This window comes from Myxocyprinus asiaticus, chromosome 5, assembly GCF_019703515.2.
Source record: "Myxocyprinus asiaticus isolate MX2 ecotype Aquarium Trade chromosome 5, UBuf_Myxa_2, whole genome shotgun sequence".
Taxonomy (NCBI): domain Eukaryota; kingdom Metazoa; phylum Chordata; class Actinopteri; order Cypriniformes; family Catostomidae; genus Myxocyprinus; species Myxocyprinus asiaticus.
Genome location: NC_059348.1, coordinates 34,080,101 through 34,107,544, shown reverse-complemented (window position 1 = coordinate 34,107,544; position 27,444 = coordinate 34,080,101). Strand labels below are relative to the sequence as shown.

Genomic DNA, 27,444 nt, shown 5'->3' with positions numbered 1-27,444 from the left:
TTTGCTCTTCATTTTGTTGCATTGGGTCTTTTCTTTCCAACTAAATTCACTTGAACACACGTCACATTGTATTTACGATTTCCTACCTCGTAAGTACAAATTTCCCAAGAGGACTTGAATGCACCTGCAGTCAGTAACATGATATGGTACCAAATTATGTCACTAGTAAAAATCCACTCCAACAAATATATAGATATAGCCAACTGTATACAGAAAGAACTCTTCATAGTCTTTCAAAAATGTACATAAACAGTGTCAGAAGAAAAAAATAATATTTGCAATCAAATCCCACCAGAAATTAGCCTTGAATTCTGTTTCATGTGACTGTTAACAAAGATAAAACATATAATTCAAACATGTTCCAAGTTTAGCATGATCAAATACAAAACATCAAGATCAAAAACCATAGCACAGAGGCATCCAGGACCAGACTTGTTCACTAAAACATCCCTCTGTGGGGCAAATGATAATAGCACATGTTTAGAGGGGAAAACAACTGCCGTAGACGCCAGGCCATGACCTCATTTTACTTGTAATCAGCTTTACAGATTACAAGTTAGATAGGGTATAATTCATCTTCCAAACACTGACGACACTTTCAATCTGATATATGGAAAATATTAAAGACTGTATTGTGTATTAAGAACATCACAATCAGTCATCAAGCACAGCAATCCACTTACCAAATCTTTTGTAGCCAAAAGACTGCACTTCCTCTTCATCATTGAAGTCATCTGAAAATGGCATATGACACATATTAATCCCTGCATGCCTGATAATCAAAGGATGTCCTAATATTTGAGGACTATCCACTTTTCTTTATCGTTCTAAGATACACATGTATAGGATGCAACAGAATGCTTGTATCTAACATTTTAAAGAAGCTCTAAAAATTCATTTAACAACAAATTGCAGTATAATATGCATGTGCTTCCTAAGAAACCATGTAAGCATGTTAAATTGAAATAATTAACATAAATATAAATAACAACATCTTTAAAAATTTTGAGAAAGCATGTGTTGGGCTTAGGTAAATTTGGCAGCAGTATTAACACTGGCCTGGATGGTGCATTCACTGTTTAACTAAATGATACAATTCTCTACTTCCTCTTCTTGCAATGGAGCACAATCTGCCTTGGAGCACTTCGGGCACTCTCATGTGGCTGCCATGCTCATGGGAAAGGACAGGGGTGACTCCAGGCGGTTTTATGTGTCATTGTCCAAGGCCAGAGAAAATAAAGAAAGAACACATGTTTCTGTAGTTGGAGCCCACTCCCCCTTCTGCTTTCACCAAACCAGAGTCAGAGCCGCAGGTGGGAGAGGGAACAGGCTGTTAAGGAACCCCGCAGAGAGTGACCTCAGGTCCAACCATCCAACTGGACAGATATACGCAAGAAAACTTAAGAGTGGAAAACAGGCTGTGCTGGACAAAGAAATGGGGTCTGGCTGTGTTTGTCGACTGATGCTGTTGGCTATTTCAGTCTTTTTCCTGAAAATAACAACATTTCTGGGAAAAGCTAAGGAACAAAGCTCCCATACACCCAAAAAACAACATTTTAACAAAGTCATAACATTTGAAGTGAAATATTACTTGAAATAAAACTTTTAAGGCTCAGAATATTATGCATGGAGGAGTATCATGGAAGACCACGGGTGACTCCTAACTCAGAACAACAGCATTTCAATGTGTGTGGCCTAAATGGCCTTGTAAGGTTATTTCCGTGTACTTTTTGCTCTGTTTACTAATCTCTAAAATGTTCTTTCATTAAATTATTTAATACATTTTAACAAAACATTAACCAAAAAGTTTGACCTAAATCCAGGCATTGCTCGAGAAAACTGTCACTGTTTGACATAAACATTGCTTATACAATCAGAATTGGTTTGTTTGGAAATTGCTTCAATTAACCTTTTTTTTTTTTTTTTTTTTTTAAGAAAACTAATATGTTAATTCCTTGAAAAATTGTATGGATACATTAAAAACAAGAGTTTATCTATTCAAAAGATTAACCAAAAACAGATAACTCATTTGTTTTAAGTTTGGCCTATATCCAGACAAACCACAGGAAAACTGTTTCTTACTGTTCTGACACAAACATTGTGCCAATTAGATACAACTTTCATTCAGAAGTGATTTGTTTGGAAATTGCTTCAATGAAACCAACTTGCATTTCTGATAAAGTGTGATTTTAAATGTCATTTTTAAAATGTCAGTTTAAATGTTTATGTCTGTGTTTAGAAAAGAATGAAAGCCTGCATGCATGAGTAGCCTGTATAACTGAGCTAAATCTACACTGTGATTTGTCCTTTCCACTAGATGGCAGCATTCGGGTAGTTGATCAAAATATGAGAAGAACATAATAATTGCATAACTCACAATTAAAGCACAAAAATTTCAAGTTAAGGTATGGTGTTTCGTGTTTGTCAGAGCATCGGGCCAATGAGCGTGTAAAGTGATTCAGCATGTGGATGTTTTTTTTTCTTTTTTTTTTTTCTTTCTTTTCTACAGTGGACCTTTTCATTTTAATTATAACCCTGACTCATTATTTTCCACTGTTGCACACTTAACAGTATTAAAGGGACAGTTCACCCAAAAATGAAAATGCTCTCATCATTTACTCGCCCTCATGCCATTCAAGATGTGTATGACTTTCTTTCATCTGCTGAACACAAATGAAGATTTTTAGAAGAATATCTCAGCACTGTAGGTCCATACAATGCAAGTGAATGGGGGCAAAACAATTTAAAACTCCAAAATCCACATCAGGGCAACATAAAATTACTCCGCATGACTCTGGTGGTTAAATCCATATCTTCTGAAGCAATATGATAGGTGTGGGTGAGAAACAGATCAATAGTTAAGTCCTTTTCCCTTCACTTTCACTTTCTCCTTCAGGTTCTGGTGATTCACATTCTTCGTGCATATCGCCCCCTACTGGGCAAGGTGGAGAATTTATGACAAAAATGACTTAAAGGTGCACTCAGTAATTTTTTTAAGTATGTCGAAGTGGCTTACATTGGCTTACAGTGACACCTAGTGGCCAGGATGCTGCATCATTCAAACACAGTAGTTTTCAGTTACCTATACCATTGTAGAAATTCACTTTGCACAGTTAGCCAGAATTAATTTAATCCATGAATGAAAGTGACCAATAACTGGACAGTTACTGAGATTAAGCGAGAAGTATTCAGCTGATCATGTGATGCTAATATGGCTGCCCCCATGAGGGCGCCCCCGCCCCATGTAGAATAAAAGAGCTTTTATAAGGTTACTGTTATGACTGAACTCTTCATCTCACATGAGTGGCCATGATATCATAAATATGTTTCAATATTACTATTCATTTCTTTAGAAGTAAATCTTTTTAAATGAGGGGGAAAAAAAATGACTGAGTGCACCTTTAAATATTGATCTTTTTCTCACCCACACCTATCATGTAGTGTCTGCACACATAGATTTAACCACTGGAGTCATATGGATTACTTTTATGCTCATTTATGTGGATTTTGGAGCTTAACAATTTTGGCACCCATTCACTTGCATTGTGAGGACCTACAGAGCTGAAATATTCTTCTAAATATCTTAATTTGTGTTCTACAGAAGAACGAAAGTCATATCTTGGTTGCCAGGAGGGTGAGTAAATCATGAGAGAATTTTAATTTTTGGGTGAACGATCCCTAAACAGCAGTTTACACTTTAAAAAAAATTAATGTTGAATTAAAACCATGTTGTTTGACTTACTTTTATAGAATATGAGAATTAAAAAAAAGACAAAAAAAAAAAAAAATGTCACATTCTCCCAAATGTTTCATTTTTAACGTAGTCCACACTTTTGAAAATTTTGAAGGGTAGGGAAAGCAATGTCCATGAACATCCCACACAATAGCCGGGTCAGTGTGGATCCGTTTATACAGCTGTCTTCTGGCAGTTCAGCCAAATAAACGGCCAAGATTAAGGGCTGTTCACACCGAATGCGTTATTGTGCTCGTCCACATTTAGACAGACGCTAGACAGACGTTTTTGACCGTTATGCCATGTCTCGCACAGGAGTGCTGTGTTTTTTTGGACGCTGTGTCAGGTAACAAAGAACGTCAACTTTTAAAAATGCGTCCCGAGACACCTGCGTTGTATTCGTTTCACTGCATTTAGATTTTTTTTTGCGCAAGAATGTGTATGGTCTGAACGGCCCCTTAGACACCACGAGCAGTTTAATTGCAACCAGATGTTTCATGCGCTGAAGTTACAGGCATTCCACTCACAAGGGAAAAAACAAGAAGAAAAAGAAAAAAACTAAAGAGGCAAACGCGTGGATAGACTCAGTCATTGTCTTACAAAGGCACAGTTTCAACAAAGTGTCAACAGAAAACAATTATAGGCCTAAAGCAAACATTTGTGCTGCCGCTTACCCTTCATTTTGGTAAAACTGAGGTTCACCGTTCCGTTACGAGCCAAACGTTCACATCAATCTCATGACAATAGCGCAGACTCAATTATAGTGCTGAAGCACAATGATCTTGCTCTGAAAGCTACTGCCTCTGTAGTTCCTCCACAGTGTGGAAAATGTCCTAAAGTTTCACAGATGCAAGCATTCCACCTGAAACATACGGAGGAGTTCTTGCATCCCCAGATCCCTGTTACTGATACAGAAGTTGTAAAAGAAAAAGGAAAAAACAAATGGAATGGATGTTCCTTGCTTTACAGACAAACTTTTGCTCAAAAAACAAACTTTGTCTCTCTCTCCATGAGAAATGATTCACGATGGAAATGCAGTTAATGTAAGTAACGATGCCTCCTCTTCTGCATGCTGGCTGCTACCCGAGAACCACAGAGAAGTTGAGAGTCCGTAGGGTTTCTGTTAGTCCAATTGTTTTCTGTAGTGAGTGAATCTCGTGGATTCTTAAAGGAAAACCAGGTGAAAAGCAGCAGCCTCCACTTCACTTCACTTCACTGAGGAGCCTCTGACTCTGCTGCGCATCTGGAGTTAAACTTCCTCTTGGCACATGGGAGGGTCTTACACGTTGCATTGGTTATTATTGGGCTTGGAGTATACTGTGAAATCTTAATCTGTAATAAGAAACATTCCAGGAAATACACAATACTACTCAAACTATGTCTTTAAAGTTTTTTATCCCAAATTCAGCATTTCAGATATCTTCATTTGCTTCGCAATTTTATTCACCATGTTGTGAAGGCAGAACATTTGCAGTCTAAATCTAAAAATGTGCTATGTGGTTCAAGCATACTAAGAAGGCCCACTTTTCATCATAAAAAAAGTCTGGTAACACTTTCTATTATGCTTAAATGTAGAATGCATTATGAAGGTGTTATTAATGCATTATAACACATTCACAAATCATAACTAACCAGTCGTATAATCTTTTCAATAAGTGAAATCATAGTAATACTATATTATAATACCGTTAATAATATATTAGTGATCAATTACTATAATAATTGCTGTCTACAGTGTTAAGATGATAACTTATGTAATGTAATCTGGTACTCATAATAAATTACAACTAAAAGTACAACTACACTTGTAAACCATATCCTAACGTAATATTTTAGATTACACTTTTAAAGTACACTCATCTGATTACTTTTGGACTGTAGATCCCATATTATAATGAACTAATTTTAAGTGTATTGTAAGTACCAATTTACACTCCTTTCATTAAGCATTAGTAAACATGAAATCAAACAACAATTTGCTAACAACAATTAGGTAATGTAATTGATATGTAATCACGTAATCCATGAAAAATAATTTAAAAATAAAACATTTAAAATACATAATTGATTTTTGTAATCTGATTACGCAACACAGATTACATGCAGTTCTGCCTGTATATTTTTTAAGAGTAGCTTTGAACCACAAAATTGTTTTTAAAATGCACATTCTTTAAAGGTGTTCCTATAGTAAAGCATTATAATTAAATGGTGATTACAATTATTTATTAATATATTTGAAGTATGTGTATAAATCATAATTATTATTATTAGGATTACCTGTACAGTGCATTAAAATATTACCAATATAATGCAATATCAGCCTATACACAAGTGCTACTGAATCTATTTCTCATCAGTTATCATGCTCCTTTTTGTGAGTGAGAGTGACTGTTTGTGACTGTTGCCCAGAATTGCTTGCACATTTGTTCCGCTTTAATAAGCACACAGCTCATTTTGTTCTTTGTATTTCTTACTGAACTCCTTTGCCGCAGGGATCCGTGATTAATTATTTGACATCCCGCTGGATTGTCCAGATTCATGTGATCCGTTGCACCACACAAGACTTTGTTGCACTGGCCAGAAAAGTTTTTTCAACTTAACAAGGCTAAGCACTAACATAAAAAAAACAACACAAACGTATTACAGCTCTACTGCTGGGCTCTAAATCTACTTCACGGGCCCTCTTAAGTATTGTGCAGCTTTTGTGCCAAAGCAGGTGCCTTATCCAATTATACTTACCGTCAAACTGACCCTTTGCTTTCAAACTACCCTTACAAAAATGTACCATATTAACCATAGTTGCAGTAACAGTTATTGTTAGTACAGAAAACTGTGATAACTTTGTATTAGCTACCACTGTCCAAAATGAATTTCAGAATCCAGATTCTGAAAGCTTCTTACAGAGCTTGAAGGAAATCACATTTATTTTTACAGTAGAAGCAATAAATGTAATAACTTGTATTTTGGTGGAAACATGAATATAGAAAATGTCTGTGTCTACATGGTTTTATTCTTACCAACTAGACTGTTCTGTTTTTACTGGTTATATTTATTCTGCCCTATTTGGGCAAGGTTCCCATAGTCTCAGATCGAGAACTGACTAACAATTGAATAATTCACTCTCATTGTGCCAAGCCGTCTGGTCTGTGGCACTAGATGATCACGACAGGTCCAGATAGTGTTATGTGAAACAGGTGTGTTTGAATTTAGCTGAGATGGACATACCAGTGGCCCATATTGCTGTTTCTCATTAGAGGTTAGAAAATACTATTTTCAGGGTCAAAGCCCTGAATAGATGGCACTTTTAAAGGACATGGTGTGCTAATGGGAAACGTAAGAAGAATTCGGGCCTGTTTGGAATATTTGTTTTATTATAAAGGCAAGGTTTACCAAACTGTTTATAAATCTTTAAAATTAGCTTTAACCTTTAAAAATACAGTAGCTGCCCAGTCACAAAAATATTCCTGTGTTGTTTCATAAGTTGATAACAAATGATTTAGCTTTGTTGCATAATGTATATTTTCAGACTGTAAATACTATCATGAGAACCAATAATGCAGTATTGTTTTTCTCCCGAATTTGGAATGCCCAATTCCCAGTGCGCTCGAAGTCCTTGTGGTGGCATAGTGACTCACCTCAATCCAGGTGGCAGAGGATGAATCTCAGTTGCCTCCACGTCTGAGACTGTCAACCCACGCATCGTCACGTGGCTTGGTGAGAGCGTAACCGCGGACACATAGCGCGTGTGGAGGCTTCACGCTATTCTCCGCGGCATCCACGCACAACTCACCATGTGAGCGAACCACATTATAGCCTCCACGAGGAGGTGACTCTACCCTCCTTAGTAACCGGGCCAATTTGGTTGCTTTGGAGACCTGGCTGGAGTCACTCAGCACACCCTGGATTCAAACTCGCGACTCCAGGGGTGGTAGTCAGCGTCTTTACTCGCTGAGCTACCCAGGCCCCAAAAATGCAGTATTTAACAATTAGCCCACATAACAAAATAAATACATATCAAAATTATCTTTCTGTGGTTATAGGAAAGTCAGGCATGTATGTAAAATATGTGCACTGAGTATGGCAGAACAAAAGGCTGTGTTGGCTAGTGTTGATGGCTGGATTACATCAGGCCTCAACCTTTCAATACTTTAATTGGATCACCTCTTGTTCAACACAGCATAAATAGAACCGTCCAGGTACAGATAAACAGCACACCTTCCTTCGACACAGAAAAGAACATAATACCATCACACACACTGTGCAGTCAGGCATCAGAGAGAATTTTCTGGTGAGTTCTTTGTAGTTTTAGATTACGCTGTTTACTAAATATTTCCTTGTTATCTATCGTATAAATTGTAGTCAAATCATTACTGTTTTTATCTGGAAGTGAGTGAGCTTTATTCAAGGGAATAGATTTGGCTTGGGGGTGGAATCTATGCCTCTAGCTTTATTCATATTTGATGAACTACATTGATCAAGGCACAAATACTTATCTTTCACACTTGAGACATTTACTTGGCCAGTACTATAAAATACAAACAATAGAGTGTATTTTACTATGGAAGAAAATCAAATATGCAATGTTGATATTTGATGACCTAATAGTAAACAAATCAGTAATAACAATATAAGACATGCACATTTACTCCATGATAAGGGTTTATAATTTTAGGATATGATAACCACAGATACACCAGTGCTAATTTTATATGCACAGTATAAAGTTAGCTGTGCCCTTTACTTCTTAATTACTTAAGCAGTGACTCTATGGATTTAAAAGCACATCCTCCTTTTCGCTAATGCAGACATTATTGTGTAATCACCTCGAACTGGGGCGCAAATACCATTGGCGGGAGAAAATTACATTGATTGATTGAGGGTGATTGTTTTACCAGCACTCAGACATATGACATAAGACTCAACAGCTTTACAACATTAGCTTTTGACTTGAACTTGCCAAATGGGAACTTTGTTGTGTAAGGTTTAGACAACAGATTGCCATGAAGCAAAGCTGGTGAACTTCTCAGTTCTAATAAACCAATATACCTTTAGTGAAATTTTCACACGTCTCTCAGTATTTAACTGTATTGATTTTCTGCATTGCACCTCTGGATCTTACAACTGTAGTCTGAGACTTAGTTCAATGTCTAAAATGCCTTGTCATTCAAGATAACGCCTTCCATGTCTTCTCTGATCTTGTAAACAATCCATTTCTCAGTTCTAAATTCACTGTTTGCCAAATCAAAGGTATGGCAACATCACAGTTCAGCTTATTAAGCATCAGTTAAAGTAATAGTCACAAGACTTTTAAGATGTATATAAAATCTTTGCATCTTTGGTTAATAATGTTAACTTATGGCCTCATTCTGTTATCATTTTAAATGAATATTCCAGGTTCAGTACAAGTTAAGCTCAATCGACAGCATTTGTGGCATAATGTTGATTACCACAAAAAATTATTTTGACCCATTTAAAAAAAAAAAAAAAAAAAAAAATATATATATATATATATATTTTTTTTTTTTTTAAATAATAATAATAATTCTGAAAAATCTGAGTTATTTACAATGGAAATAAATGGGGCCAATCCTTAAATGTTAAAATACTAATTTCTTCAAAAGTATTGCCAGAATATGTAAACAAAATTCGTGTTAGTACGATTTTAGTGTGACAAAATTGCTTACTAACCATTTCTGTGTAAAGTTATATCCAAATTTACAACTTTGTTGCCATAACGATGAAACACTGCAAACCCTAAAATGACCGTAAAAACATAAATTTAAGCAACTTTACAGCTCAAATAATACATGTGTTTTAACAGAATTAATGTATTTGCTTTTATACAATTATAAGCTTCACATTTTTGCCTTTAAACCCTCCAATTGGCCCCATTCACTTCTATTGTAAGTGCCTCACTGTAACCTTGATTTTTGCTTCTTTTCTTTTTTAAGAAAAGGTGGGGCAAGTCGAATTATTATTATTATTATTTGTGGTTATCAACATTATGATACAAAATCTGTTGATTGAGCTTAACTTGAATTGAACCAGGAATATTCCTTTAATTACCAATGTCACATTTTGTGCATACCCCTTAATCCCAGAAAAGACGCTTCTGGAGAGCAATTGGGTCTCTTATAAACTGGAAATATCTAGATGCAGACTTAAGAATGGATTACAATCATAAAACAGTCTGACAATAGACTAAAGATGGACAGACATGCCACATGACAGAAATGTATACAGGTACGAATGAAGCAGTGAAATTAATTTGATATGTTTCCTCCTGAGATGCAGTGCCACTCAGTGGTTACTCACTGGTGTTACTACTACAAATCTCTGTGGGAGACAGCACAGAGACTGATGCTGGGTGTGCAAGAAGAGGATAAAAAAAGAGATGATTCAACAAACTACTGTTAAGGGATAGTTTATCCAAAAATGACATTTCTGTCATCATTTACTCACCCTTTTGATATACATTAACCAATCTGACTTTCCTTCCTCTGTGGAACACAAAATGAGATGTTAGGCAGAGAGACTCTGTCTCCACTCTTTTTCATTGCATCTTTTTTTTCCCCATACAATGAAAGTGAAGGTGACTGAGGCTGTCATCAAACATCTGCCTAAAACGTCTCCTTTTGTGTTCCACTGAAAATAGAAAGTCATATGGCTTTAAACAATACGAAGGTGAGTAAATTATGACAGAATTTTCCATTTTGGATGAACTATCTCTTTAAGGATGATATTAGTTTTGTTTAAATATGTCTCATTCAGACATAGGTCTGCTAATAAAATGAAGTATCAAAGCAAATATTTGTTTCTTTAACAGGTTTTCTTTATCATCTGTGACTAAAAAGGAAAGTTGCTGAGGATGAGGGTGTTGATCCTCTCTCTGGTTTTACTGGCATCTCTGGAGGCCTTTTATTGTGCCCCTGATACAGCACTGCCTCTGGTTTCAGCTGACACTCTCAAACGTGAGTCTTGAAGTGCTGAATATCATAAATAGGTTCTCCACTCCTGTTGAATGAATATACTAACGCCAGGAACAGCAGATCCTGGCATAAATCATGATACAGAATATGTGAACAAAATGACCTGAAATTGTGCTCACTGATGTACAGTATGTGTTGATGGTGTTTCAGGCCTGTCTATCGAAGGTGAGAAGTTGGTGGATCAGGAGGTGAGCAAGGCACTGTATGGAATCAAACAAATGAAGGAGGTGATGGCCAGAAATGAGGAGAAGCACACAAATCTAATGAATTCTCTCAGGCATAGCGGGGAGAAGAAAGAGGTCTGTGCTCACATGCATGAGCCAGTGCTGCAATGTTAAAATTCATAATTAAATGGGGAGAGGACAATATTATGTTCACATGACTTTCCCCTCTCTCTACTCCACATCATTTCCTTTCATCTCTGTACTGTTCTTGCAATAAAAATGATAGAAAACTGAATACCATTTTGCTATTAAAGGATATTTCACCCAAAAAGAACTTTCTTCTGAAAAACACAAATTAAGATTTTTAGAAGAATGTTAGGGAGAACCGTGACTTTTCCCTGTGGGCTGGCCGCGAAATGGGGCAGAACGGGTTGCGACTGGCTGAAGAGGGCTGCAAAACAGCGCTGCGATATGCCAAAGGAGCCGCGATATGCGAGCTCAAGACAGAGAGAGTTGGCAATGTACAGTGGAAAAGGCAATGCTCTATTAGCAGGCATGCCGTTGATGGCGATGATGATGTAGGTCCATACAATGCAAGTGAATGGTGGCCAGAACTCTGAATGTCCAAATATCACATAAAGGCATCATAAAAGTAATCCACATGACTCCAGTGGTTTAATCAATGTCTTCTGAAGCGATACAATAATTTTCTGGGTGAGAACAGACCAAAATATAATTCCTTTTTCACTAGAAAATCTTGACAGCATTCTCCTTGGCGATTGTGATTTCAAGCTGAAGTACACTTCCTAGCACCATCTAGAGCTTTGCACATGTGTCAAACACTAGGAAGTGGAATCGAGCTTGAAATCATGATTGTGCCTAAAGACTTCGATGGCAAGATGCACAGTGAAAAAGAAGTTATATTTTGTTTTGTTCTCACCCAAAACCGATTGAATCACTTCAGAAGATGAATTACTTTTATGATGCCTTTGTGTGATGCCCTTGGGCCTTCAGAGTTCTGTCCACCATTTACTTGCAATGTGAGGGCCAACAGAGCTGAACTATTCTTCTAAAAATCTTCATTTTGTGTTCTGCAGAAGAAAAAAGTCATACACATCTGGGATGGCATGTGGGTGAGTAAATGATGAAAGAATTTTCATGTTTGGGTGAACTATCCATTTAACATTTTACTGAAGCCTGCCATAACAAAAATCCTATATTCTTCTATTAGACTTCTATGTTCTATCTATCGATTATATCTTCTTGTACCACTAGGGGGCAGCAGAGATAGCACAGGAGGTAGTAAAGAAACTAAATGAAGCCGAGGAGCAGTGTAAGGAGTCTCTGAAATCCTCCTGGGAGGAATGCCGACCTTGTCTAGAGGACACCTGTAAGAACTTCTATATCAACACCTGTCGCCGCGGCTTCGCCACCTTCACTAATAAAGTACAGAACCACAATTCACCTGCACCATTTAAGCTGAACACATCCCTCTTTCCAAATACTGTGACATACTGTGAGCAGAAACATAATAGCTCCATATTTTTCTATGCTTACATTTTTAGTATCTATTCACATCCATATTTACATGAAAAAGTGGTTGAATGTGTGATACAAAGGAATCAACTTCCTATACTATTCTACTATATTATACTTCTCTTCTCCACAGTTAAAGAACTTCTTCCAAAGACTGAGCTCTCGCTTGGGCCCTCGTGATCCTCTGGATGAGGTAGCGTTGAACCAGAGTGCGGAGAATCCTGACCTGGAGGTGGTGAGAATCAAGGACTCCTTCAACAACCTCCTCACTAAGGTTGGAACCCTGGTCAATCGCAGCGTGGTGCTGGTCTCCCATTTCCACCATGAGCTGGACCAGGCTCTGCACAAAACCTTCAGCCCTGAGATCCAGGAGGACAGGGAAAGCGAGTTGGGACTCAAGCCTGCCAACGAAGCCCTGGATTCTGCCTTCCTGCAGGGGGTGGGCCTGGATGATGTGCTGGAGTCCTTCTTTGACTTTGGCAGAAGTGTGCTGGAGGAGTTTGGGGCAGTGATCACACAAGTGTTCAGTGACCTACATGAAACTGTGAAGGAGACAGAGAAAGGGAGAGGTACTTTGTCCTAATACATAGGTTCATGCAATAATAAGCATGTACGGAGTTCCCCAAGAGCCATTAAAGAGTCCTGTATGCATTAATTAACCTTGCTAACTTTCTTTGTATGTATTTGTGTGTTTACCCCAGAGAAGAAAGTCTTCCCCCAGTTCCTACAGAACAAAAGATTGTGCAGAGATCTACGCAGGCAATCCTCAGAGTGCTGGCAGCTACAGAGCAAGTGTGAGGCCTGCCAGGGAACCTTGTTGACCGGTAACAAAAACAGCAACTAAGTTCAGAAAACAAGGACTAATCTTACTGTTAAAAGGATAGCGCACTCAAAAATGAAAATTATACTGTCATTTATTCACCCTGATGTTGTTCCAAAGCTGTTGTTCCATGAAACACAAAAGGACATGTTAGGCAGATCTCAGTCACCATTCACTTTTATTGAATGGGGAAAAGATGCAATGAAATTAAACATACTATTTCCTTTTGTGATGGCAGAAAGTCATACAGGTTTGGAACAACATGAGGGTAAGTAACTGATGGAGGAATTCGTTTTTTTTTTAACCCTTTAACTACAAACGTGGAGCTTATTTGTGTGTAATTTATGAGTACCAGATTGCCCAAATATAAAGGAGCTGCATGTGGAGCTGGATGAGGCTTCTCAGCTTTTGGAGGTGTCCAAGCAGCAGTATGAGGAGGTGCTGGACATTGTGCAACGTCATACTGATGACACTATCAACTGGCTCAGCAACATGGCCTCTGACTTTGGTTGGGTGACCGAGCTCGCCAACAACAGCACCACCCCTGAGAGCATCTTCAGCATCGCAACGGTAAGACACTAACAAAAAAGTACCAAAAAAATACCAAGGTACTACCATGTTTGTTTGTTTTGTTTTTTTACATTTATGGCAATTTCTACCAAAAAATAAAAAAAAGTTTTAATGTCTTAAAAAAGGTTAAGTGGTGTAACAATCAAGGAATTTAAAATATATAATACAAGGTATTAAAATAGTCCATGTACCTTCAGATAATTTGTTTTCTTGTTTTTGTCTTCAAAACGAAATAACCAATAAACCATTCATTTATCACATTACAGCAATTTATGTTGTATCTGCATGTTTTTCAGTTTAAAAAGAAATAGCCAAAAACAAGAAAACAAAATTCATTCATGCATAATCCGTGTATCATTCATTCTTTTCATATTCAATTAAGAATCCAAAATCAGAAAAACTAAAAACGACTTTTTCAGTAATCATTTACAAAATGTTTTCGTACTTTCGATTTTATACTCCAGATAAAAATAGGAAATTGGAAAAATGACCACGAGACGGTCTGTGTATCTTCGGATAATTAATTTTTTGTTTTTGTCTTCAAAACTAAATGACGTACACTGGCGGCCAAAAGTTTGGAATAATGTACAGATTTTGCTGTTTCGGAAGGAAATTGGTACTTTAATTCACCAAAGTGGCATTCAACTGATCACAAAGTATAGTCAGGACATTAATGATGTAAAAAACAGCACCATCACTATTTGAAAAAGTCATTTTTTATCAAATCTAGACAGGCCCCATTTCCAGCAGCCATTACTCCAACACCTTATCCGTGAGTAATCATGCTAAATTGCTCATTTGGTACTAGAAAATTACTTGCCATTATATCAAACACTGCTGAAAGCTATTTGGTTCATTAAATGAAGCTTAACATTGTCTCTGTGTTTGTTTTTAAGTTGCCACAGTATGCAATAGACTGGCATGTCTTAAGGTCAATATTAGGTCGAAAATGGCAAAAAAAAAAAAAAAAAACAGCTTTCTCTAGAAACTCATCAGTCAATCGTTGTTTTGAGGAATGAAGGCTATACAATGCTTGAAATTGCCAAAAAACTGAAGATTTCATACAAAGGGGTACACTACTGTCTTCAAAGATAAAGGAAAATTGGCTCTAAAAAGGACAGAAAGAGTTGTGGAAGGCCAGATGTAAAACCAAACAAGAGGATAAGTACATCAGAGACTCTAATTTGAGAAATAGAGGCCTCACATGTCCTCAGCTGACAGTTTCATTGAATTCTATATGCTCAACACCAGCTTCATGTACAACAGTAAAGAGAAGACTCAGGTGTGCAGGCCTTATGGGAAGAATTGCAAAGAAATAGCCACTTTTGAAACAGAAATACAAAAAGAAAAGGTTAGAGTGGGCAAAGAAAAACAGACATTGGACAATAGATAATTGGAAAAGAGTGTTATGGATCTTAACTCTATTGAGCTTTTGTGGGATCAGCTAGATCTGAAAGGTGTGTGAGAAGTGCCCGACAAGACAGCCACATCTATGGCAAGTGCTACAAGAAGCGTGGGGTGAATGTCACCTGAGTATCTGGACAAACTGACTGCTAGAATGCCAAGGATCTGCAAAGCTGTCATTGCTGCACATGGAGGATTTTTTGATGAGAACTCTTTGAAGTAGTTTAAAGCATTTGAAGCATTTCTTTCAAATTGGAATAGTAATTTTTCATGTTATTAATGTCCTGACTATACATTGTGATCAGTTGAATGCCACTTTGGTGAATAAAAGTACCAATTTCTTTCCATAAGTGCAAAATCTGTACATTATTCCACATTTTTGACCACCAGTGTAAGTTATATACATAACTATGGATCTATGAGACCGAACGATGACTGTCACCACAGTCTTTTACCCTGAATGATACCATTCTACTGCCTATCACAAGACTTAATAACAACAAAGTCAGCTGACTGACCTTAAGGATTGGTTTTACCATATATAAACATCCGGGTAAGCCGGCCTCTTCCTCTTGCCGACCTCATCCCGAGTGACAAGGGATGGTGACGGTCAACTTTTGGTCTCATAGATCCATAGTTATGTACATAACTTACGATCTATTTCGACCTCACTTAGACTGTCACCATGGTCTTTTATCCTGGATAACTAATATCATCAGAGTCACAAGGGATGGGACACTCACTGCCCTGTTTAGCAGCTGCCGACAAGACAGCAGACCCAAAAGAAACAGGTTTAGTTACATTAACCCTGTAAAATCTCGTAAAAGTACAGGGTGTGTTCCAAGAAGCAGTGGCGCAGATATCTGAGTGCCACCCCTTTAAGTGCTGCCCAGGATGTGGCTATACTCCTGGTGGAGTGTGCAACCAGGCTACCGGGGACTAGTATTTTCTGATTGGAGCATGCATGAGCAATCGTGTTCACTATCTAGTGAGACAAACACTGTTTAGATAGTGGCTGACCAAGACTCTTTTTTACCAAAACACACAAATAATTGTGTGTGTGAAAAGACTGAGACTGAGTGTGCTTCACGTAGGCACGTAGTGACCTGATGGGGCACATGCTGGAAATATGCAGTCCTGTACCCAAATAAAGTGGGTCAGGCTGAAAATCCTCCAGTTCAATCACCTGATTAACTGTACCTGGTTTAACCACTTTGGTAAAAAGGCTGGATTGGGCCAGAGAGATACCCAAGCGTACTCTGCCTTCCACCTGAGACAGTCTTCACTGACAGATAAAGAGTGTAACTCATTCACTTTCTTGGCTGAACAAATGGACAGCAAAAATCTGCTTTCCATGATAACAACTTGAGATCAGTCTTTTCCAGAGGTTTAAATGGGCCTTTGGCTAGAGACTGCAACACCACCATGAGACCCCAAGATGGTGATCTTAATACTCTTCAAGAAGTTCCCTTGTCACCTGAAGACAGCGGAATGACTTGGTGCCACCTTGGTGATTGATGTGATTCGCCGTGGACATGTTGTCTGTTCTCACTAGAACATGTTTGTTCTGTATGAGAGGAAAGAGAGCTTTCAAAGAATGATGAACAGCCCTTAACTCCAGCACACTGATGTGCTCTGAGGTCCAAGGAAACTCCCACAGGCCTCTGACCATCCTGCCTTCCCATACTGCACCCCACAGGGATGCATCTGTTGTCACCACGATTTGTCTCATCGGAATGTGACCTAAATGGACTCCTTGAGACAACAAGATTTTGTTTCCCCAGGGAAGCAGAGTCCGAATGCATTTCCGTGTAACCTTTAGGGTTACTCATCTGTCGAGTTTGGGGTGAAGCCGAAAGCTGTTCAACCACCATTGTAATGATCTTACTCTGAGGAGGCCCAAAGGAACCACATATATTGCTGCTGTAATCATTCCCAGCAGCCTCTGAAACTGATGCAATCTCATACGTTTACTTAACCAAAATTACTGCACCAAATTGGTCATTTTCACCACTCTTTGAAGAGTCAAAGATGCTATCATTGACAACACATTCAGGTGGAGCCCGATGAACACTGTTTGTTATCGTGGTTCCAAATTGCTCTTTTCCCAGTTTATCCTGAAACCGAGGGACTGTATGTGTTTGACCACTATCTCTGTGTTCTTGACAACTTGGTGTCACGATGGAGCACAGACCAACCAGTCGTCCAGGTATGTAAGAATTTTCAGACCTGCTATTTGAAGGGGAAAGAGAGCTGCTGACACCACTCTGGTGAAGACTCGTGGGGACAGGGAAAGGCCAAATAGAAGGACCCTGAACTGGAATACCTGACCTTGAAAGACAAAGTGCATAAACTGTTGGTGTTCCTGACAAATGGGCACATGGAAGTACGCATCTTTGAGGTCTATCGAGGTGAACTATTTGCCTGGTTCGATAGCCTGCAGAATCTGTGCCATGGTCATCATTTTGAAAGGCAATACCTTTATGAAAGTGTTTATTCGCCTTAGATCTAAGATGCGTCAAAGACCACCATCTTTTTCAGCACCAGGAAGTAGTTAGAATAGAACCCAGTAAGCTGTTCATTGGGACTTACCTGTATAATTGCCTGCTTTTGTAGTAAGGCTGTAATCTCGTTTGGAAGAATATTTGCCCAGATTGGATCCCTGATCATGGTCACATGGATCCCTGAGAAAAGGGGAGGATGTCGCCGATACTGAATCTTGTATCCTCTTTTGATGGATTAGAGTACCCAAGGATCTGAATTATTTGTTTCCCAGCTGTCCAGGCATTGCTGGGAACAGGTATCGATGACCTCCCTGAAACTGCTATGCGGGGCCTCTTTCCTGCGCCATGCCTGTTCAGCTGTGTCCAGTACAGACTGGGAATCAGGATGAAAGATCTACCCTGGCACCACTGGCATATGTGTCAGTTCTTTGCGGATAATCTTAGGCAAAGATGTTTGGGCTAACCAGATCTGCCTGCAGGCCAAAACCGGTGAGGACATGGCAGCTCCGTTATCTCTGGTAAGTTGAGAATGAGAGAAGAGCGCAGCTTCAGTTTGGCCCACGATGTCATGGTCTTCTCACCATTTTCCTCAAAGAGTCTAAAACTATTGCCAGTGCATTGCCAGCCCGGGCTACATGTGTGGCTGCATTGTACATTTGGTGCACCAGGTGCTCTGACTTATGACATTCCCTTCCAGGGCACTGTGGGTTGTCTGTAATTTTATCTGGACCCAAGGTGGTAAATGCCACAATTACACATTATACAGGAGGCATGTCACCCATACTGCTCTCAGGGGCATACTGTAGCTTAGCTAGTCTCCAACAGCTGGCATTGAATTGGGGCGCAGCTTTAGGATTGTTCCATGCTTTCCTTAGAATTTAAGAGTAATCTTCCACCATTGGCACAGAAATAGCTGGTTGCGTGCAGGAGATAACTGCCCACACCCCCTGTATTGGAGCAGCTGTCGTGTCTTCTACCTGAGTTTCAAGACCCAAGATTCTTGCTGCAAGAATTTGGGTAAGAATGTCAGAATGTGTACTACCATTATCTGAAGTGCCAGACTTAGACTCATCTTCCTGGTCCTCTCCGGTCTCAGACTGCTCATCACTGCCATTCAGCGAATTATTGGCATGAAAAGAAATAGCATCCACAGAGTCATTGGTCTCTTTCTGATATGATGAAAAATCATCTACTGTAACTGGAATCGACACCTGCTATGCACGAGTCGTAGCACTGTGAGGATCAAGCGGATTTACTTTTCCAGCTAATTCATGTAAACATGCTTGAATCTGCAGCTGTATGTCCTCCCTTGGCTCTTGGTCTTCTGAAGTCCTTAACTGTCTGTTCTGAGGCACATCAGGATGGTCAAGTCTTCCCTGAGTCTCATTAGGAGCGTATTAACTCCTACATTTTCGAGAGTGCCCTATCAATGATGGTCTATTAGGGATAGGAGTAGATGGTAGCACGTCTTGTTTACCATCAACTGCCTGGTTGCTAATCTTGGCACTTTGCACTCTCTCTTGCAATGATAATCCTGTTGCAGGTGCACATGGATTTTCAATATCGTCTAGTAAATGTGCCATTCCCAGACAATAAGGACATTCTTGATGGCCATCACGAGCATGCATAACAGCATGGCAAACAAGGCACAGTGATGAACTCATGATGTAGTCACTGGTCTGAACAAAAGAGGGTCATGATAAAACTGTTTATAAGTACTCACCTCTGATGACAAGAGATTCAAACCTAAGCTGTGACAAATCACTGCTTTGTTTAATTATTTACTGGCAAATAAGTCTGTGAACAGGGATTTGCCCGAATAACAACTTAATGTTAGTTTGATAAAAACTAACTTAGTTTGGAAGTACGTAAAACAAACTAAACACTTCACAGTGTTATAGAGCCACCTATTCTGCACACGAACGTGCAGTGAAACGGCAGTAATGCCCCTCTGCTGTGAACAGCAGACACAGAAAAAAAAAACAGTGCTCCTTAACTACTGTACGTATTCAAACAAAAGAGATCTGAAAATACAAGTGAATAACCGTCTGCTTTCTATGAAAGCTTCGGAACCAAACAATTCTGTCAATGGAACAATGAAAAAAGGTACTTAACAAGACGTGCGTTCCCAAACTGGAGCGAATATACTAAATAAATGAAGAGTAACCTACTACAACCCTCAGGGACACAAGGCACCTGCTCCAACAGATTTAATTTGATTCTCTTCACAGCGGTGTTTAAACACAAGCTACAAACTAGTCTCAATGAGGCCAGAAATGCAACAGGAAGAGGTTGGTTTACCTGGATGTTTATATATGTTAAAACCAACCCTTAAGGTCAGTCAGCTGACTTTGTTGTTATTAAGTCTCGTGATAGGCAATAGAATGGTATCATTCAGGGTAAAAGACCATGGTGATGGTCTAAGTGAGGTCGAAATAGATCTAATAAACAATTCATTTATCACATTTCAATTATCTCTCTTTATCACATCAAAACAATTTATGTTGTATCTGCTTGTTTTTCATTTTAAAAGAAATAGCCAAAAACAAGAAAACAAATTTTTCATTTGTGCATATAAACCTAGATTATAACTTGAATATTTGGGTGTTTCTCAATTCTAAGAACACAGAGAACGGACTTGTGTTCTTATGAAGAAGCTACCTTGGAAGAGCGAACTTGGAAGGACAGGAGGACATAGAACTATTGCGAGCTTTGAGATGCGCTGTGATCTTCCTGTTGCGCAATTAAATGTCACAGCACATTTGAATCCAGTGAGAGAACTACTGGCATTATCACACCAGTGAGGTTTTACAGGACTAGTGACACGTTAAAATAATAAAGTCTGTAAACACTTGTTTTCTCAGTGTTTATTACTGTACTAAAATGATGTCCAAAAAAACAAAACAAATGTTGATGGAGTATAATGACTCTCATGAGCCGTCAGACTTTCGCAAGCTTACAGCGGGAAACTCATGAGGAAAAAACAGTCCTTCGTCTGCCACCGTAGTACTGAGTTCTTGCCCACAAGTCACCATCCGATGCATTCTCGATTTCAAGGACACATCAGGGTAATTTCCTGCGTTCTTGGTACTTGCATTCTTGAGGATTGGAATCGAACTTCGTGAGTGGATGGTGATGTAGAATAAGTCCACAAGAATGTAAGAACACAAAAGAATGCACATTGAGAAACACTTTTGCACATGTGGGTGGACCTGACACTCCTGTTTCCACTGATTGGTCAATGCGCACCATCATCTGTTCTTCCTCAACCCTGTTCATAGAAAATCAGAATTCACCAAGTTCAAGTCTGCCGATTGCTTTTGCAGATATATTCTAATCATTTTAATGAAGAACATTAATACTTCTTAGAAAAACTTCTGATTGCTGCATGTTTATTACCACAGTTATATGTTTCTATGGTGTTTCTACACAACTCATGTCATTTAACACATTGATGGGTCATTTGAGGTCATTTTCTTGGTCTGCTTGAAAGTAAAATCTGTATGAGTAGAATTTTACACAAAAATATTTTAAAATATATATATTTTCTTTGTCATTATTACACTACTAACTCATGCAATGAAACAATATTGTACAAATTTGTTTTTAACATTTAAACACCTTTTGTGTTTATTTCATAAACCTGTTAGTTTTAAAAGATACATGCAGTAGTCACAGGAACACAGGATCTTGCAACACTGGCAGAAAAAAAAAAAAAAACATTATATCATGTACCAGAATAATATCTGTTTATTATGGCTGGAGTCATTTTCAACACCTATCTACATTCTAACTCACTCATTCTTCTGCTTGGATGCTCAGATAGTCATAAAAAATAGGTTTGGTGAATTAACACAGGCAACACTATAAGTAAAATTAAGCATTTGACTCTTTTGTCATAAATAGCCTCATTATTCAGGGGGTAATAACTAGGCGGGGTAATTTTAACCTACCTGCCTGGATTCTAACTCCCTCATTATTCTGGCTGTTTGCTCAAATAGTCATTCAAATAGGATTGGTGGAATGATTAATGCAACACTATATGTCCCATAAAGCATTTGTTTGTATTTAAATAGACAGTCTTTATTCAGAGTGATAATAATAAGGCAGAGCCGTTTTTACCCATCTGCCTGGATTCTACCTCCCTCAATCTTCTAGCTGGATGCTCGGATAGTCATAAAAATAGGTTTGGTGGATTAATAAATGCAATACTGTATGTCCTATTGAGCATTTGACTCTTTTGATATAAACAGTTGTACTATTCAGGGGGGTAATAACTGGGCGGAGTCATTTTTACCAACCTGCCTGGATTCTACCTCCCTCAATCTTCTAGCTGGATGCTCAGATAGTCATAGAAATAGGTTTGGTGGATTAACAAATGCAACACTGTTTTTCCGATTGAGCATTTGACTATTTTGACATAAATAGCCTCATTATTCAGGGGGTAATAACTGGACGGGGTAATTTTAACCTACCTGCCTGCATTTTACCTCCCTCATTCTTCTGTCTGGGTGCTCAAACAGTCTTCAAAATGTATATGGTAGATTGACACAAACAATACTGTATGTCCCATAATACATTTAATTCTATTGACATAGATGGTCTTATTATTCAGGGGGGTAAAAACTGGGTGGGGTCATTTTTACCCACCTGCCTGGATTCTACTTCCATTATTCTTCTGGCTGAATGCTCAAATAGTCAAAAATAGGTTTGGTGGACTAATAAATGCAACAGTATATGTTCAATAAAGCATGTGTTTGTACTGAAATAGATAGTCCTATTATTCAGGGGGGTAAAAACTGGGTGGAGTCATTTTTACCAACCTGCCTGGATTCTACTTCCATCATTCTTCTGGCTGGATGCTCAAATAGTCATAAAAATAGGTTTGGTGGATTAATAAATGCTACAATGTATGTCCTATAGGTCATTTGACTCTTTTGACATAGACAGTCTGAATATATAGTGGGGTAATAACTGGGCAGAGTCATTTTTACTCACCTGTCTGGATTCTACCTCCCTAATTCTTATGGATGGTGGCTCAAATAGTCATAAAAATAGGTTTTGATGATTAAAACAAGCAACACATTTGACTCTTTGGACATAGACAATCTTCTTATTCAGGGAGGTAATAACTGGGCAAGGTCATATTTTCCCACCTGCCTGGATTCTACCTCCCTCATTCTTCTGTTTAGATGCTCAGAAAGTCATAAAATTTGTTTTGGTGGATTAATAAATGCAACAGTATATGTTCTATAAAGCATGTGTTTGTACTGAAATAGACAGTCTTATTATTCAGGGAGGTAATAACTGGGCAGAGTCATTTTTACCAACCTGCCTGGATTCTACCTCCATCATTCTTCTGGCTGGATGCTCAAATAGTCATAAAAATAGGTTTGGTGGATTAATTTGATATTAACAATTTTTACTGATTCAATTCAACAAATTAAATAAACATCGCAGAAAATGCAGAATCAAATTATGTACAATTAAACCCTTCCCCCCGAACACCCCCACCCGACACAAACACTAACCCCAGTAGTCATAAATATTTGGAAAAAAACCCCCCAAAAAACACAAAACACACACACACAATAAATAAATAAATAAATAAATAAAAAGCATATTTTCAAAAAACAAATCAAATTGCACACACATATTTAAAACTAGAGATCCCTCTCTACTACCCCTCCCCGAAAGCCTTCCAAAAAGGCCAAATATCTGCCCCATTTTCTATCAAATAACCACAGATTTCCCAGCCTTCTATATATCCTTCCTCAAAGGCCACCGCCCTCCCCATCTCCGAGCACCACTCATGAAATGAGGGCACTCCAACCGACCTCCAACCCCTTAAAATAACCTGTCTGGTTATCATGACGCTCATTAGGACCCAACTCTTTATGTGCCAATTCTCAACGCTGATGACCACCCCATCGCCCAAAATACAGAGACTGGGACAAAGTGAAAGCCGAGTGCCCAGTACATCACATATAAGATTCTGAACTTTCAACCAGAACTCCTGGATCAACACACCCCCAAAAGACATGAGTTATGTCTCCAACCTTTGATTGACATCGCCAGCAGGTGGGTGTGTCTTTAAGACCAAGCCTATACAATCTAGAGAGGGTCCAATAAAATCGATGTAAAATCTTAAATTGCATAAGGCGAACCGTTGCATCTCTAGATGCAGACTTGACATTTTTTAGGATCCTAGCCCACACCCCCTCCTCCAATGTCAAGTTTAGATCTTTCTCCCATAATTTTTTGAGAGAATTCAAAGTTCTGTCCCCCAGACTCTGAATTAGCAGGGAGTAATACACTGATGCCTCATGACCCTTCCCAAAAGCGTGCCAAAAGTACGTGCCACTCCCAAAAACAGTGCAGAGTAGGTGGCGCAGCTGTAAATACTTATAAAACTGAGATCTGGGAATGCCAAAATGTTGAACCAAATTTTCAAAAGTTCTCAATACTCCACTCTCATATAGGTCACCAAGTGTATTAACCCCCCTCACAATCCAATCTGACCAACAGAAAGGGGACTTATTAATACATAGTTTAGGGTTCAGCCATATGCTCGAGGCTACGTTTAAATAAATATCAGAATTAAACACTCTGGATACTTTTGTCCATATCGAGTGCAAATGCAAAATAACGGGGTGCGACTTAACCTCTCTGGCTAGTTTAATCGAAAGGCTTTGCAGTGGCGAGAATGGGGCAAGAACTTCCTTTTCAATACAAAACCAGGGAGGGGCTCTCTCAGGTGGAAGTGACCAATGAGCCAAATGTCTAAGACCGAATGCATAATAATAAAACAAATTCTTGGGTAGGCCTAACCCACCTTTCAATCGACCTATGTAACTTATTCAAATTTAACCTGGGACGCTTACCATTCCAAATGAAGGACTTCGCTATGCTATCAAATTGCTTGATATAAGAGAGGGGGACATCTACAGGGAGAGACTGTAGCAGGTAGTTGAATTTTGGAAAACAATTCATTTTAATAACATTAACCTTCCCAATCATCGATAAATGTAATGAAGCCCACCTGTCCACATCATTCGAAAACCTTTTTATTAAGGGATCAAAATGAACTCTGACTAAATCAGACAAATTTGCTGGGAATAAAATTCCCAAATACTTAATTCCCTGTTTGGGCCACTGGAAGGCCGTTACTGGACAGTACGCTGTCAAAGCCAAAGCTTCGGATTTAGACCAATTGACTTTGTATCCTGAGAACATGGAAAAGGAGTTAATAATTCTGTGGAGGCAAGGCATAAATCTAGTAGGGTCGGAGACGATTAATAAAATATATTCTGCGTAAAGCAGAAGCTTATGCGCCACACCTCTCGCAATCACCCCTGGAAAATCATCCTCCTTTCTTATCGTGGCTGCTAATGGTTCCAGGGCAAGACAGAACAATAATGGGGAGAGAGGGCAACCCTGCTGGGTGCCCCTATCCAGAGTAAAATAATCTGAAATTAATCAGTTTGTTTGTACCACTTCTACAGGGTGTCTATAAAGTAACTTAATCCAACCAATAAATGTACTCCCGAACCCATACATTTCCAAAATCTTAAAAAGATAATCCCATTCTACCATATCACACGCCTTTTCAGCGTCAAGTGAGATGGCAGCGACCAGAGATTGATCATTCGCTACTGACCACATGATATTGATGAGATGCCTAATATTATCAGAAGAGCCACGGCCTCGAATAAACCCCACCTGATCTATATGTATAAATGATGTCATAACTTAACTTAATCGATTAGTCAGAATTTTTGACAACATTTTTACATCTAACTGGATCAGGGAAATTGGGCAATAACTTTTACACTTCTTGGATCTTTGTCCTTTTTAAGAATCAGACTGATCCAGGCTTGTGTCATGGTTAGCAGAAGCTTTCCATTCTTTAATGATTCCGTATAAACTTCTAACAAAAGTGGAGCCAATTCTGTAGCATAAGATTTGCCTGTAGGCAAGGCCTTAATTACCTCATCAAGCTCCTCCAAGGTCATCTCAGAATCAAGAGAATTTGTGGTTCCACAAAGCTCCTAATATCTTCATCAGTAGACGAAGATGTGGAACTATAGAGATCAAAGTAGAATTCTTTAAAAGCATTATTAATATCAATGGCCAAGGTAAATATTTCACCACCCGCAGATTTCACCAAGGGAATGGTAGAAAAAGACTCTCTCTGCTTTATATATCTAGCCAAAAGTTTTCCTGCTTTGTCTCCTGACTAAAAGTATGACTGTCTTGCCCTGAATAACCAAAACTCCACTTTCCGCGACAAAATAGTATTATATCTATATTTCAATCGGGTCAATTCTCTGAGGCCATCAGATGACATACGGCGCTTCAGCTCTGCCTCTGCACTTTTAATATTTCCTTCCAACTCCACAAGTTCTTGTGCTTTGGATTTTTTGGTGATTGAGGCCTAATGTATGATCTGACCCCTAAGAACCACCATAAGTGCCTCCCAAGCTACGCCCACAGAGGATACTGAGGACCAGTTGGTCTCCATATAAACACTGATTTCAGTCTTTAACATTTGTTGGAAATCAGGATTTTGCAAAAGGGACACATTTAGGTGCCAACTATATGATTTCTTTTTCTCTGTATATGGCAACACCTCTAAACTCACCAGGGCATGATCTGAGACTAAGATATTTCCAATTGAGCAATCAACAACAGATGAAATGAGGGATTTGGATATAAAAAAAAAATCTATTCTAGAATAAATCTTATGGACTGATGAAAAAAATGTATAGTCCCTACCAGATGGGTCCAAAAGTCTCCAAATATCTATAAGACCAAGATTTTTACACATCCTGTGAAGCATCAATGTTGCTCTAGAGGGTTTACACACTTTTAACTTCACTATGATCAAGGACTGAGTCCATCAAAAGATTAAAGTCTCCTCCCAATATTATATTATGAGGGGTGTCAGCGGTTTGCAGCATCCCTTCAAGATCTATAAAAAAGCCCTGATCATCAGCATTAGGTGCGTAAATATTAGCCAAAATCAACCTTTGCCCCTGAATTTCAGCATAAACAATAATGATTGGTGATGATATTCAGCTTCCTGCGGGGAAAGATGTGTTTCTTGAAGAAACACTATATCATATTTCTTACGTTTAAGAAAAGAAATAACCTTCCTTCTATTTATGGGGTGCCCCAACCCATTCACATTCCATGTGGAGAGAGATAGTACACTCATATTAACATTTGACATTTTGATATAGTAGAAAAAATAAATTGTGTGTCAAAAACAAAATTATACAGACCACATTCCCCATTAGTGAAACAATCAAACCCCGAACTTCCCCCTGAACAAAACAAACAGAAAAAAGAAAAACGTGCGCATTAACCTCACGCATGACAGCGCCAACCGGCGACAATCCCTCCAAACTCAAAAGTCCTTGAATGCCCACGAGCCCCCACGACAACTTTGCCATCAGATTGCTCAATTTTGCCTCACAAATTTGAAGCAAAATTACATAACAGAAAATACTTTGTAAAATAAACCCCAGCCAATAGGAAGAATGAACACAAAGAATGTGTAGATTCATTCACAGAACTGTCTCAAAGGTGTGATCTTCCACAAAACAAATTCCATCTGATATAAAACCGTTCAGATTCCTCAGACAGACAAACGAATGTTCAGTGAGCCAGCTGTTATGAGTTCAGCAGATGACGTGATCATTCCAATGTCCCGTAAAAA

General features: G+C 38.6%; 2 protein-coding genes across 3 annotated transcripts in view; one reads left to right on the top strand and one right to left on the bottom strand.

Moving 5' to 3' along the window:
- The window catches only part of LOC127440406 (uncharacterized), a 102,509-nt gene extending 97,563 nt beyond the window's left edge, over positions 1 to 4,946 (bottom strand). Inside the window, 2 exon segments of the mRNA XM_051696951.1 lie at positions 684 to 734; positions 4,408 to 4,946. Coding sequence (XP_051552911.1) covers positions 684 to 734; positions 4,408 to 4,414 — 58 coding nt within the window. The 5' untranslated portion in view covers positions 4,415 to 4,946.
- Positions 4,947 to 7,925: 2,979 nt separating this feature from the next.
- Positions 7,926 to 27,444, top strand: part of clul1 (clusterin-like 1 (retinal)) — a 31,744-nt gene continuing 12,225 nt past the window's right edge. Inside the window, exons 1-7 of one of the 2 annotated variants that reach the window (XM_051698250.1) lie at positions 7,926 to 8,021; positions 10,560 to 10,704; positions 10,873 to 10,949; positions 12,162 to 12,332; positions 12,556 to 12,991; positions 13,124 to 13,246; positions 13,598 to 13,812. In XM_051698250.1, coding sequence (XP_051554210.1) covers positions 10,602 to 10,704; positions 10,873 to 10,949; positions 12,162 to 12,332; positions 12,556 to 12,991; positions 13,124 to 13,246; positions 13,598 to 13,812 — 1,125 coding nt within the window. In that variant the 5' untranslated portion in view covers positions 7,926 to 8,021; positions 10,560 to 10,601. Of the gene's footprint in view, positions 8,022 to 10,559; positions 10,705 to 10,872; positions 11,022 to 12,161; positions 12,333 to 12,555; positions 12,992 to 13,123; positions 13,247 to 13,597; positions 13,813 to 27,444 lie in introns of both variants that reach the window. The other variant, XM_051698249.1, reaches the window with a different exon arrangement.